This window comes from Ammospiza nelsoni, chromosome 1 (genome assembly GCF_027579445.1).
Source record: "Ammospiza nelsoni isolate bAmmNel1 chromosome 1, bAmmNel1.pri, whole genome shotgun sequence".
Classification (NCBI taxonomy): domain Eukaryota; kingdom Metazoa; phylum Chordata; class Aves; order Passeriformes; family Passerellidae; genus Ammospiza; species Ammospiza nelsoni.
Genome location: NC_080633.1, coordinates 105,058,746 through 105,072,582, shown reverse-complemented (window position 1 = coordinate 105,072,582; position 13,837 = coordinate 105,058,746). Strand labels below are relative to the sequence as shown.

The window sequence follows — 13,837 nt, the reverse complement described above, 5'->3', positions numbered from 1 at the left end:
CAAAACCAGGAACTGTTTAAAACACACCAAAGAAAATCCAGGTGAATGTGAAATTTCTTCTAATTGGAATGGTCACAATCTCTGTTTACAAACTCAAGCCTACACAGAAGTTCATTCAGTAGTATTCCTGTGGTGAAACAGTTGTATATTGATTTTTGTTTTCAACTTGAAATATTATATAAGAATGGCAGAGCAAAGTTATACCTCTATTTCATTTGGTTGTCGCATATTTTAAAAGTCTGGCTTCTACAGAAGTCTTCAAACAGTAAGAAGATGTACTACAGGAGGATCCAACATTTTAAGGACATTTTCTCAGCCACCTTTTCTAACTCACTCTTTGGAACCAGCTTTATGACAGACCAACATCAGTGTGGGCCAAGTGGAGACAGACACTGCATAGCAATCTAAATGAATTCTCCAAATAAATCTTGGAAATCACCACCATACGACTACAGTAGAATCCTAAAATCTACAGGTCCTACATAGAAATTTCTTTATAATGTATATTTTATTCAGTACATTGACTGCTTTTATGGAGCTTCATATGTGAAACTGAATGACACAGCCTAAGTTATTCATTGTCAATAACAGTCAAGAACAGAAACATCTAGTTAACATGGCCAAATGTTATTAATGTGCCAGATTCTTGTCTACTCTAATCCATACAGAAAAGTGACAAAATATGTATAAAAAACAAACTAGTAAAATAAAATGCAGAGGCTGAATAGAGGTATCAGATAAAATTAATATACTGATTGATTTATGGTACACTCTTGGGTTTCTCTGGTTTCCGTACCATGTTTCAGGAGTAATTATCTGGTTTGTGAACACATTTTCCTCCAGGCAGATGGGGTTAGGAAAACCTAAAGGTTTTAGCTTTAGGTAAGGATCAGCTAAAACCACTGGTCTAACAAAACACACTGCAATTCTTGTATTTACACATGTGGTAACAAGGTGTAAATTGAACACCTTTATATGGGTAACAATAACCCCATATACAACCTGTGACAGTTCAGATGAAATTACTCGATAATTTCAAAGACTCCTTGCTAATGCAGAAATAATATTTTTTTGGTTTATCTCCATGTAGTAACCTCCTGTTGCATAATTGTGACGTAAATTCTCCAGTTCCCCATCAGTGACAAAGTAGCCAATGTAATGGAGGGGAGAGTGTGATTGAGTTTCATGGTGTTTAGTGGGTTGGTGGTTTGTTTGGCTTATTTTGCCCTTTACCCCCGCCTCTTTTTTTTTTCTTTTTTTGTAAGCAGATGAGGTGGTTTTTTTCCTGGTTTGGTGGGAGCTGGGGGGGTTTTGCATGCTTCTTCCTTTTTATTACAATGATCTAAAGAGGTCCTGCTGCTTTCGACAGTAACTTGTGTTCCCCAGTCATCCATGGGGGCAAAATGCATTTCAGTGAACCCAGTATCTTTCCCCCTCTTCAGGCAGTTTTCAGGCATCTGGTTTATACTGAGTTCACTGGCTTCAGACTACTCACAAAACCCATGTGGAAACTGTGCGGATCTAATGTGGAACGGATTTGTTGGTTGTGAGGCACTGTCCTTTTCATATGACTTGTAATAGGGAGTGGAAGGGACATACTTGTGTTCTTCAAGTATTTTGAAATTGTTCCATCTTGTTTGTAAAGACAGTTGTGTGCACTTAGCACAAATAATGAAAGTGAGAATCTGACATGTTTACCCTTAGTAATAGATAAGTTCAAGAACTTGTTTAATGAAGAAAAATGTTAAGATTTTTGTTGACATATTTTTTGAGGAAAAAATATTTCCACTACAGATTCTCCTGACAACATATGTAGCTACAATATTTTTGAAAGCTATGAAGACTATCTTTGAAGGTTATATATCTATCTCTTCTTTTAGGCTGCAACCACTTCTCTCATGATTTGGCCAGTTGAGTGGCAATTTCTACATGTTAAAGGTGGAAACAGTATGAGTTTTATTATAAGAATTATTCATTTTATGCATGATACTTTTCCCTAAGTAGCAGCGCATTTAGATCGTACCTTTACTAATTTTATTTCTGTTTACCTTTATGGTTTTATAATATTTCTCATGTTTATAAAGAGAGGCAAAGGATTTAGTAGGTATTTTCAATAAGGAATTGATAAGAAGTTAAATGTTTATGATAGTGTTTGGATGTATAGTGTTCATTCATTTGGGATTTGCTGTCTACTTCCATGGTAACAGCAGTAACTTTAGCTAAGCACTGGGAATAGTTTGTTCCTCCTTCTCCGTGTTTATGCTTTGGGTCTTTGTTTTTAATGATCTGTTTGCATTTCACATACTGAATGAAGTACACCTGAGGATATCTTGCTTATGAGGCAGTGCAGAGGATATTATTTCTGAGTGTGTGTCTCTGAAATAAAAGACATAGCCAAAAATACTAAGACTTTTTCAACAGGTAAAATGGCAATCTTAATTTCTTAATAATAAAATAGCTGTATCTTTGTATTTTACTTTATTTGTTATAAAAGGCTGTGAACTGTATAGAAATCATGTGTTATGTAACTCACAAGATTCACATTTACACTTATGTAACTTTTGAGATTTACATCTGAAGAATGTTTCTTTTGTGTGTAACCTCAAGCATGGGCATAAACTTATGTTTGTTTATTTTCACAGAATTTAGTGCTGGCTGAAGACAGTCCTGGAAGAGATAGCACTGAATATATTCTTGTCTTTGAGCCACATCTGCCAGCTTTGAAAAAACCTTTGGAATCATATTGTCTCTCGTTTATGTTTTACAATGGTATGTTTCAAGTGCTCTAAAATAGTTGCTTTTCCTTAGAATCAGCTATTTTTAGATCCATAATATGTTTTCAGAACTATGTAATAGCTTAATAGATTTTTGCTAATGCTTAAACCAATTAAGCACGATACTGTGTTTTCTTTTAAAAGTTTACATGTGTATTTCTGTAGATTCCAAGAAGCAGCAGCTGATGGCAACACTGACCAGGGAGAAAGACCAATTATCTAAGTCCATAGATCTTTACAGAAAGATGTTTGATACTACAAATCAGCTCGTAGCTGAAATGAAATGTAAGTTCAATCAAATATGTAAATAATTTTTCTGTAAATTAAACTTCTGCCCTATAATGATTTTCAGAATATAGAGAAGGGGTGAAAAATCAATATTGAAATCATGAGACATAGTAATTAGAGGCTAGCAGACAGGGTGTATATCTTGCAGGGAAGCATCTAATTATTTAGCATCTATCTATTGGGCTGTTCCTACCTATAAAGGTCTTTGACGTAGAATGTCATATTGTCAGGATTATCTAAAGTAGAAAAGGAACATTGAAGTTGGTATTCTTTTTATCCATGACTGCCTTTCACTCCTATCTTTGCATGCTCATACATCTGGAAATTCAACACTTGTCTAAAAACAATTTGAGGAGAGTGAACTATAGATAATCCTCTTTAAAAAACGTAGTCTTATGTTTTCAAAATATTACTTTTCCACCTCAGGTTTGACCTTGTGTACATTATTCAGAAGTGTTGCGTCATTGTTTAGGTTCTTCAGCAAATGTAATTCTTTATGAATGAAGGAAATGTTTTCTTTGCCTTTTTTTTTGTTTGAATCATCTCACCTGTTGATCTCAAGGTTTGTTTTAATAACTGCATTTTGAATTTTTCTTTTAAATAATCACCAAAAGTAAGTAAAGTACATTGGTGTAGAAGATGCTGCTGTTTGTTGTAATTTTAATACTACATATTTCCATTATGAATGGAAAATCCTGAATTGCAGTGAAAGGCATAAAATCTTTGTTTCATACACACACATCTGTGGAGAGTAAGTTGCATAAAGTGTAATGCTGTACTCTTAAGTAACATTTTCAAGTACAAACTTGTTGTCATTAGAGGGTAGAAAGCAAATCACCTGTTTACTCATTTGTTTCTGGAATTAGTTCAGATATGAGAGCTGAAGAAATAATGTCCAGAAAGTGGTGTCCCATATAACAGACAAAAGAAGGTAGTGCCAGCCACCACTCTTCTCTCCTGTCTTGCCAATTCACCTGTTGGAGAACCATTTACAATGATAATTGAGGATGAAAATTAAAACCAGCTAATGTTCTCAGACTGATAAGGTCTAAGACCCTTTGCTCCTTGAAGCTGAAGGTGTGACATCTGCTGAAATAGTTTAGAAACTGGACAAAATCGCAAGATCTTTGTGGAAAAATATTCTGTGCTGAAATTAAGAAGTAGATAGGGTCAGTTGCAGCTGGCATAATTCTAAAAAGTTATAAGAAATTCTCTATGTGTTCCATTGCTTCCTATCACTTTCTCACTCTCTTTTGATGTGTTTCAGGTCAGGTTAAAGAAGCTGAAACACGAGAAGCTCTCCTGAAGAATGAACTGAAAAAGCACCAAATTGAATTACCACAGACAAACACAGTATGCCTTGATTTTTACTAAACTCCATTAATATATCTAAAATTGATATCAATAATATATCAATACTAATATTGCTGAATCACACCTGTTACCAAAACAGTGAAAATTTAAACTGTAGAAAAATTAATGAATCAATGTCAAACTTAAGATCTTTTTTTTTGTATTGTTCTGTTAGTGTGATGATCTTTTAAAATACTGTTAAAGAACTAACAAAAACCTTGTCTTTTATATCCTGGTCTTGTGCTTTTGCTGGTCATGTTTCTGCTAAGGTTACATGTGTTACTGGTACTGTTAGATGTTAGAGTAGGTTATAGGAGGTTGGTCAATATATATTGGATGTATTCTGGCATAAGTAAGCCAAAGGAAAGCACTTTTTTTTAGAGAATCAGAGAATTGCATATGTTACTGCCAAAGTTCATGTAAAAATAAGTTTGGAAATATTCAGGGCAATGTACCTCATTACTAATTTCCCTTAAAGATACAATTATGTTTTAAGAAACTTTAAAAAAGTTTGCAAACTACTGACATTTGGGGGAAGAAAACACCTATGTAAACAATTATCGTTAGATCAAATAAGACCAAGTTATAGTCATTAATCACAAATCAGTAGAATTAAATTGCAGTCACAGTACTGAAGTTCCCCCTGCTAGCTAAATTTTTCAAGCCTGGACATGGTCACCCTCTGAAATGGTTTCTTTTTGTGCGTGCATGATTGTCTCTTCCTGCTGTTTTAAACTTTCCTCACTTTTGTCTGTAAACAAGCATTGATAGTTCTTTGTGAAATGATCCTTGAAGTCCTTAAAAATTAAAAAAAGGGGGAAAAAAGTAATGAGAAAGTTTGGTCACAATAGCAGTGATTTTTCCCTTTGCTCTTCTCTGAGATTGTGGTCCCTTATATTTTAAAAGTCTGTTTCAGGTTATTACTTTTAGGTTAGAATGTTAACTGATGACAGATTACTTCTGCTGCTCAGTCCAATGGTACATGCTTGCTGATTTTAAATTTTTATTCTCAGCTTCAGTATGTGGATTCTCTTCTGAAAAAAAAGGTGTTGGAACAAGAAGGAGTAATGAAGCAACCAAGGAGAACTTGTACCCTCCCAAACTATCCAAAAGGCAACCAGGATATTCTAGGCAAGGTGAGTTTTCTTGCAGGGAGCCTTCTAATGAGTTTTGTTGGTTCCACAGAGTGGTAGTGATGAAAAATTATCCGATGACCAGCTCCCCTAACAGAGCCATCAACAGGGGAATTAAATGTCTGTCTGAAGTTGCAGGATTATTGTGATTACTATGAAAGGGGGACATAGTCTTGGTTTCTGTTTTGACTGTTGTAACTTCTGTGGTACAGATTGCACATTTAGCTCAAATTGAGGATAATGAAGCGGCAAAAGTCATCTCTTGGCACCTGGCAAGTGACATGGACTGTGTTGTCACACTGACCACAGAAGCTGCTCGTTCTATCTTCGATGAAACTCAAGGTCGACAACAAGTGTTACCCCTTGATTCCATTTACAAGAAGACACTTCCAGATTGGAGCAGGTAGAAAAAAAACAATGAAAGTTCTGCATTTGTATTACATACTTCTTCAACTCTTTTCTTGTCTAAGTTGATTGTTAAACTTCAGTTAAAGATTTGAAGTATAAAATTTCTGGGCTTATTATTATAGCAACAGTAATGTCACTTGAAGTGTTAGTGAAATCTCAGCTTTACATCTTTAACTACTGTGTGATGTTCTTTATATAATAAAGTGTTTCTATTAAATAAGATAATATTTTTTTCTTCATGTCTACATGTTTTCTAGAGCAGGAATTTATTTTAAATAATTATAGTGCTTGTAATCAGATTATAACTTTCAAAAGTCCAGTTTCAAAATACATTCCTAAAATCATCTGTAGTAATAAAAATTAATTTTGCTATTTCTGTTGCCTGAAAAATAAAGTACAGTATTTCTGTTCCTGAAAATCATTTGCTTATGAAGGTGACTGCTAATATAATAAGAATGCCCTTTAGAAAAGATCTGATGTATAAATGCATTTATAATGTTCAAATTCTCAGTTTTCATAATACAGTGCATTAAAATTTGTCCATAAATTAGTCGTATGAATTTGCTGGAAATAAGGTCTCATAACAAATCAGTGTTTCACTAAAACATCTTTAATATAACTGGCATTTCAGATAATGGTAGGATCATTTATCTAATGTGGAAGTGTTAAGATGCATTCAATTCAGTTGGAGATTCCTGAGTAGAATAAAGACAAATTGCTTTCTTCTTTTCTTCTCCTTTGCTGTCCTCTTTCTTTAACCAGACCTTTACCTCACTTGAGAAATGGAAGAACCTTCTTCAGACCTATTGGAAATCCTGTATTTGCCAGAGATCTGTTAACATTTCCAGATAACATAGAGCATTGTCAAACAGGTAAATGATAAGAAAGAAATAATTAATAACTTATTTCTTTTAAAGAATGAAATACAGAAACATGACAAATGATAATCCCTTCAATAATCTTCACTGATGCATTTGCAAACACCAGAGTACATTCCTCCTGAGTTCTGTTGGTAAAAATAGGAGGGCATTAGCATTAATTATTTTTAAACAAAATTGTGAAAATTTCAACCATGACCACTTTCTTCTGCTTGTTTTCTTAGTTTCATTTTGTCTACTTAGATGTATGGCAGGTTTTTTCTTTTTTAAATTCCTGCAACATTATCTTATTCTCAAGCTCTTTAGAGCAGGAACTGACTATCACAAGATTAATTTTATAATCTCATATTGCAGAAGTTGTTCCTTTTGTTAGGCTTTGTTTCTTTGGTTCTTCTCAGAAATGTGAAATACATAGATTTAAGTACATGCAGACTGAACTGTACATGACTGTGTATGTTATGCTTAAACAGCTTAATAGTTGTGAAAAATCTTTCAATTTTTACATAGATTTTAGTTTAGGAAACTATTGTCCTCTTGCTCTTTCTAACAATGTAGCAATCCCTACCTTTTCCTACACTTTTTTTTTTTTTTTTAATGAAGTAGATCTGCTCCTTTATATGGAGAGTTGGCATCTGTAGTTACTTCAGTAAGTTTTGCATTTTATTTCATGACTTCCCACTATTGAAGTATTCCTCTCTACTGTTAATAAAGACCAGTTTTTAACCCTGTGCATTTTCAGAAAGTTAGATATTGACAGACTTTTAACTATAAATTCTTCTTCATGCCCATTGGGGAATTGAAAAACCACATTGCATGACCTATCTCGTGCATGACTACATTGTTAGATTTTGTATGGAAGAGACTTCTGTTAGCAGAAGAGTTTTAAGCTCAGTTGGATTATTTGCTTGTGAATGTTTTTTTCTTTGATAAAGCATTGAATATTAAGAAAAATATTAAGAAACTGAGAGCAAAATTCAACATTCCGGGAAGATTTTTAAAAAGATAACGTTTATATAATTCCCTGAAACTTATTATGTGTATCTTGATCAATGTAAAGTATCAAGAGAGTATTTTATTGAAAAATACACTCAATTATGCCAAAAGGCACTTAAATGTACTATTTGTTTCCCTTATGAATTCACTGATGAACGCAGAAGATTGCATATATATCTCAACCTCAAGAGAATTTTGTTGAAACAAAAATTATTTACATGCTGTTTCCCTTGCACTTATCTTAGAAGATGTAATAATGATGCCTCAGAATTGACTTTTCAAAACTCAAGTTATTTTGCTCCAGAGAAATTTCATAGTTCAAAAATTTATATTTTTCAGTGTTTGGTATGCTCTTGGGTGATACTATCATTATAGATAACTTGGATGCTGCCAACCACTACAGAAAAGAGGTTTGTTTCAATTTTTCATTAAATTTTACTATACAAATATATTGCAGAGCTACATATTTAATACATTAAAAACTTACAGTAATTTCCTAGTTTAATGCTGTGTTAGCTGTAAGTGTACTTACTGTCTGTGGGTCTCAAAGCACTTAACAGTGAATGAAATGTCTGTTATTGGCACTGACAAAATTACCTCCATTCAACAAATTCCATTATGTGAATGTTTCTATGGCAATTGGGACCATGTTTTCAAAGATAAGCATCTTCAGTTCTGCTGTGTTAGTGTTAAGCACAGGTTCTTCTGTACTTTCCTAGTCACTCTGTCTCATACAACACAGGAGTCTAAGGCACATGGTGAAATTTCAGGTCTACTTGACTAAAAACTTGATGTGAAACTTACTAGATGTCTTTGAGACCCATTTTATTTAGGTTTAATGGTACATGTTTTAGCACACAGGAGTCTCTGAGGAAGTGCTGATACTGAGCACTTTTACTTTCAGCTTATGAGTTTGCTGGAATCAAAATAATGATTGAGCATAAGAATGTAGAACTGTACTGATTGCCACTGCTTCCTTATGCTTCCAATATATGTTGATAATCAGTTTTCCCAGGTATAGATCTATATTCTGCCTTCAGAGTTCTGGAAAATGTGAGAACACAAACCCAAAAAAACTGGTCTTCGTAATTATTGACAGTAATGCTTAATTTTAATAAATGTGTTCTATTGCTTGAAAGCAAAGTCGTGATGTAATTTCATAAAATATGTTTTTCTTTAGGGGACAAAGTTGCATTGCAGTTGAAAAATACAAAGGTTCACAACAGCATTGCTGAACACTTAGATTTTCTGCGGAGTTACTAATTTATTCTCGATTTTTATACCTGTGCAGGTTGTAAAAATTACACACTGCCCTACCTTGCTGACTAGGGAAGGAGACAGGATTCGCAGCAATGGAAAATTTGGAGGCCTGCAGAATAAAGCTCCTCCAATGGACAAACTCAGAGGAATGGTATTTGGAGCACCAATGCCAAAACTTTACTCTACTATCTCTGCACAGATAGGTGGGTTAATGAAATCACAAACATACAAAACTTACAAAATTGTATTGCTTGTCCTGTGCTTTTTATTCTCTGATATAATACAGAGAGGAAAACTTCAATTTAGCATACAGTTATTTTAAGAAGTAGGAGCTGTACAGTGTTCTGTTTATAAATTTGCCTTTTCTTAAAAGGTTATAGCTATTACATTTCCTGAAATAAAAAATAATAATAATGAGACAATCCCCTTTATTCTTAGTCTTATTAAAGGAGTATAAGCAGTAATAATCATTCAAATAGCCAGCATGAGAAGCTTGAGCTGATTGAATTCTGGCATCACTGAGACACAAGTTTTAGGTCTTTCTACTCTGGAAACACCATAATCAATTTAGAATTTCTTCTGTGCAAGTGAGCTCTATGAAACAGTGTTAGAGAGATTATCTCATAAGTTACACTATTTCCTCTGGGATCACTTCCATTTCTTTATGTGCTTGGATTCTTTATTTCAGAATAAAGGTTAGAAATTAAGTTAGAAGATGCAGTTTCTCACTTGTAACAACTGACCTGACTGATGAGCAAAACATTGAAAAGTCTTACAAACAAGATTGTTTTTAAATACTTAACTGTAAAAAGAAAGAACATGAAGTTTATCCATGACAGTGCAATGGAGTGGTGTGGAGAGAGAACACACATACCTATTAAAGCAGCCATATATATGAAAAACTACTTAGCACTGACCAGTTGAGTAGGGGGGAAAAAATAAGGACTAAAAAGATCTTTTCTCAGCATTTTACTAAAAATATATTATGCCTAGGGAAAACACAGTAAGCATGTCAATCACAGACTAAAATACACTGGGTTTAGCACTTTGTCTGTCAGCATCTTTTCAATTGTTGAACTCAATTATTACCCAATACAAATTATATTGAAATTTTTTATAGTTTACTACTGGAGCAATCGTGGTAGAAGAAAAGGGCATGTTTTAATTACACTTAGATACTAGACATTTAAAGGAAAATCATAGTAAAATTCCATTTAAAGGACAGCATCTCATTACACAGGGCTTGTTTTGAACTTAATTTTACACTTAGCATTAGTTCTGACATGCTCTTTTTGAATGTTTGTAGGATAAAAGTTGCCAGTGTAATAACAGATTAGGCAAGGTACTTGTAAAATAAGCTGTACTAAGAGTCTGCAGACTTCTGTCAGTCTGCAGCAGCTCTCTGTGTGAGAGCTTTCACCCCATGGCAAACTTAAGGTCATTTAGTGTTCAGTTAATCTTTGTGCAAGATACCTCATACTCACCTGAAAGTAAAATGAATGAGTCCAGGCTAATATGCTTGAACCCTTCCTTTATTACTTGACATATTTATTCAGTGCCTGGATGTGGAAAAATTTTTTGTCTCATATGTTTAAAGAGGAAAAAGGATTGTCAACAAAATACACCTTTGTTTATCTGAGTCTGCTTGATTAGATTTCCATAGTGGGACAGAGTGAAACTCAGTAAATGTTCACTTGGTCCACAAGGTGGAATACAATTCAAGTCAATAATCCAAGCTTCTGCTTTGTAGCACTGAAAACACAACATGCTGCAAGCACTTAATGTCATCAGAGGTAGAGAATTTCACATGGAGCACACAGGCAACAAGAAGTGTACAGTAATACCAGTTTCCCACATAATTTTCAGAGCTTGCAGGTACTTCACTGTCATCTAAGATGTGGACTCAAAAAGAAAAGAGGAGTCAAAATATTGGATATGGTTTTCTTTTTACAGTCATTTTAAGAATAGCCACTATAAGTTTGGATGTTTTTTTAAGTAGTGTTTTGAAAGGTATGTTTTCTTATGGATTTATACGTTGCCTAGTTTGTATTGGTAGCATTCTAAATCAAAATGGTAATTTACTTATTGTTCTGTGGCTTATTGTTTTATTTCTCAATTAGATCTTCTTCAGCAATACCGTGCAGCAGTAATTAAATTTGATAGTGTGAATAAGGACCTGGATTTACATTTACAGTCATTGAACACTCCAGAAATGCAAAAGAGAAAACAGGAACTTGCTGAACAAGAGAAAAGCCTCAAGCTAGTAAAACAAAAATTGGGTAAGTTATTGTACTATAATTTTGATGTGCTATAGGAAGAGAACAGTTAACTGCAACCAGATGTATTTTGCTCTTACAAAGTAAGAAGTTCAAACTACGAATGTAAATTGTTAACATTAATTAGTAGCTTAGAGATGTCACATTTTAAGGAAAGAATAGAAAAACTGTATGTGGTAGTATGATGCTGTGGATATTGCCTAGAGCAGTACTGCCCTCTATTGTGTTCAGATAGCAAAAATGTGGTCAGTCTGTACCTTGTGAACATGAAACTGTGATCTCACTAATAAGAGATTATATAACTATTATTGTGGCTGGCCCCGTGCTACAGAACATTGGCATGCTTTTTGAAATGACTGTGTAGTAAAGAGCTGAATTGCTTTTGCTAAGGAAACACAATCAAAACATTGTGCTATAAAAAGAAACACCCTGAAGTCTGCAAGAATTGTCTGAGTTACAAAAATGCCAATATCAAATAATATTTTAAAAATCAAGACTTACTCTGCAACAGTTATAAATAAATAATTTTAACTGTCATCTTTGAACTCTGTCTTAGATATAACGAAACCATAAAATTCATGACATTTCTAAAGTCTTATTTCAAAGGTTTAACTCTATTGTTATAGGACCCATTTATAACCAGCAGGTTTAATTTTTCTGTCATTGGTTCTTACTTTCAACTTTTTCGTAGGTATGACTCCTGCTTTATCAGATAAAGGTGCTGAATCGTTACTTCAGCCTATAATTTTAGATATATCTGACACCCCCATTCCTCCCAAAAGAATGAGAAGAGACACAGTGAAAAAATTGTACAGGTAAGTATTTTCTGAGTCTAGTAATTATTTTCCCATAATCTGAATTCAAAACCAAAACTAGTTTATTCGTATTTTTAAATTCATATTTGTATCTAATAAGCAACAATTAATAGAGTTTGCATAAAGCTGATTTTCAAGATAATTTTTAATTTCTTCTAAAAGTTTCTGCCTCATTTAAAAGTTAAATCTCATATAGAGATTTGCTTACTAATTCTAATTCTGTTTCTCTTTATGAACTGATGATTATCTTTGTGCGCCACATTCCCCATATTCTCTGGTATATTCGACACTGTTACACCTAAAACCATTTCAGATGGCTCGGTCTGTAAACTCTTTTAAGGTCTGCTGTCAAATACTGGATAGATGAACACAGGAATAATTATTCTTATGTAATAGAATCATTCTTACACTATTTTTTCTAAGTAACTCTCTGAGGTGAACTGGTGGTAAAGTGTTTTACCCATGCATCTGTTCTCATTCCCTCTGTGCTGAGTGTTTGAACACACACACACAAATTTGGGAAATCCGTATATCTGTATCTTTAAAGTAACATGAAACTGTCTTTGCCATTTCTCATGTCTCTTCTCATGACTACATCATTGTCTTTGCTGAACTATGGTAATTTTTCTGAGATTATTTAAATCTTAACCCAGTTCTGTGAATCTCAGAACAAGTGTTCACTATATTGCTATGTCTCCTTATTTTTTATACTTGTTACTGTTTTAATTTTTATCTACATATAGAACTAAAGTGGTTATGTAGTTAAACTGATATTAGCCTGTTGCTATTCTTCATTTTAAAGAAATAAATACAGTAATAAAAAGCTGTGTACAAATATGGGGATTATATTGTTTATACTTTTGGGAACTCTATGCTATATAAATATTATATATAGATATATATATCTATAAAAAAAAAGCTTTGTTTATAAGCCACTGTGCTATGTTTTATTTAGCTCAGAAGAATGGATTTCCTCTACTGCAAAGCAGCAGCAGCAGCAAGAGCTGCAAATGGCCCCTTCAGAACTTAATGGAGCTCCACGGAAAAGAAAGGCATAGACTGATGAGACTTGCTGGGAAAAGCTGTGTATGGAAAATGTGAATACATTCACTTAAAGGAAATACTTATGCGGTATTACCATTACTCTGAAGATTTTTATACTGATAGAAGATACAAATGTATTTCAGTTAGTAGGAACAAAAGTGTAAGTATTTAACATCGATAGCCGAAGTTTTGTATAGTTAATTTTCATTTCTAAAAGCTGTCAGAGTTTTTATGTTCGTGTGTGAAAAAAAAAAAGGTTTTAAATATATTCTTTTTTATTTATGAAAATAAAAGATCTTTGCAATAAAACTGCTTCATTACAAAACACTGACAATACAATCACTTGTGTTGAATAGATTGTGTCATGAAATGAGATTTTAATTTAAAAAGCATCTCAAACTGTCTTGAGGAAGACAGTCAAAGGTCACTTTAATGATCTGCATTGCAAAGATTTTAGTGATGAACAGGGCAGAAAAGGATCAAGCATGATTAAAGACAGAATTGCAGCAAGAGTCAGAGCAAGCAGCTGAAAACAGACTTGATTGAAAGAAAAAGATAGGGCAGGAGTAGGAAGCTAAACTTGAAAAGTACAGTAGTTATTAGTTGAGGCCCTGT

General features: G+C 33.6%; 1 protein-coding gene across 1 annotated transcript in view; it reads left to right on the top strand.

The window, feature by feature from the left end:
* SMCHD1 (structural maintenance of chromosomes flexible hinge domain containing 1) overlaps nucleotides 1-13,547 on the top strand; it is a 69,050-nt gene extending 55,503 nt beyond the window's left edge. The window contains exons 38-48 of the mRNA XM_059470077.1: nucleotides 2,643-2,769; nucleotides 2,940-3,059; nucleotides 4,330-4,415; nucleotides 5,429-5,551; nucleotides 5,761-5,951; nucleotides 6,719-6,828; nucleotides 8,167-8,237; nucleotides 9,119-9,290; nucleotides 11,208-11,366; nucleotides 12,055-12,178; nucleotides 13,134-13,547. Of these exons, the coding sequence (XP_059326060.1) occupies nucleotides 2,643-2,769; nucleotides 2,940-3,059; nucleotides 4,330-4,415; nucleotides 5,429-5,551; nucleotides 5,761-5,951; nucleotides 6,719-6,828; nucleotides 8,167-8,237; nucleotides 9,119-9,290; nucleotides 11,208-11,366; nucleotides 12,055-12,178; nucleotides 13,134-13,236 (1,386 nt within the window). The 3' untranslated portion in view covers nucleotides 13,237-13,547. The remainder of the gene's footprint in view (nucleotides 1-2,642; nucleotides 2,770-2,939; nucleotides 3,060-4,329; nucleotides 4,416-5,428; nucleotides 5,552-5,760; nucleotides 5,952-6,718; nucleotides 6,829-8,166; nucleotides 8,238-9,118; nucleotides 9,291-11,207; nucleotides 11,367-12,054; nucleotides 12,179-13,133) is intronic.
* The last annotated feature ends 290 nt before the right edge of the window (nucleotides 13,548-13,837 follow it).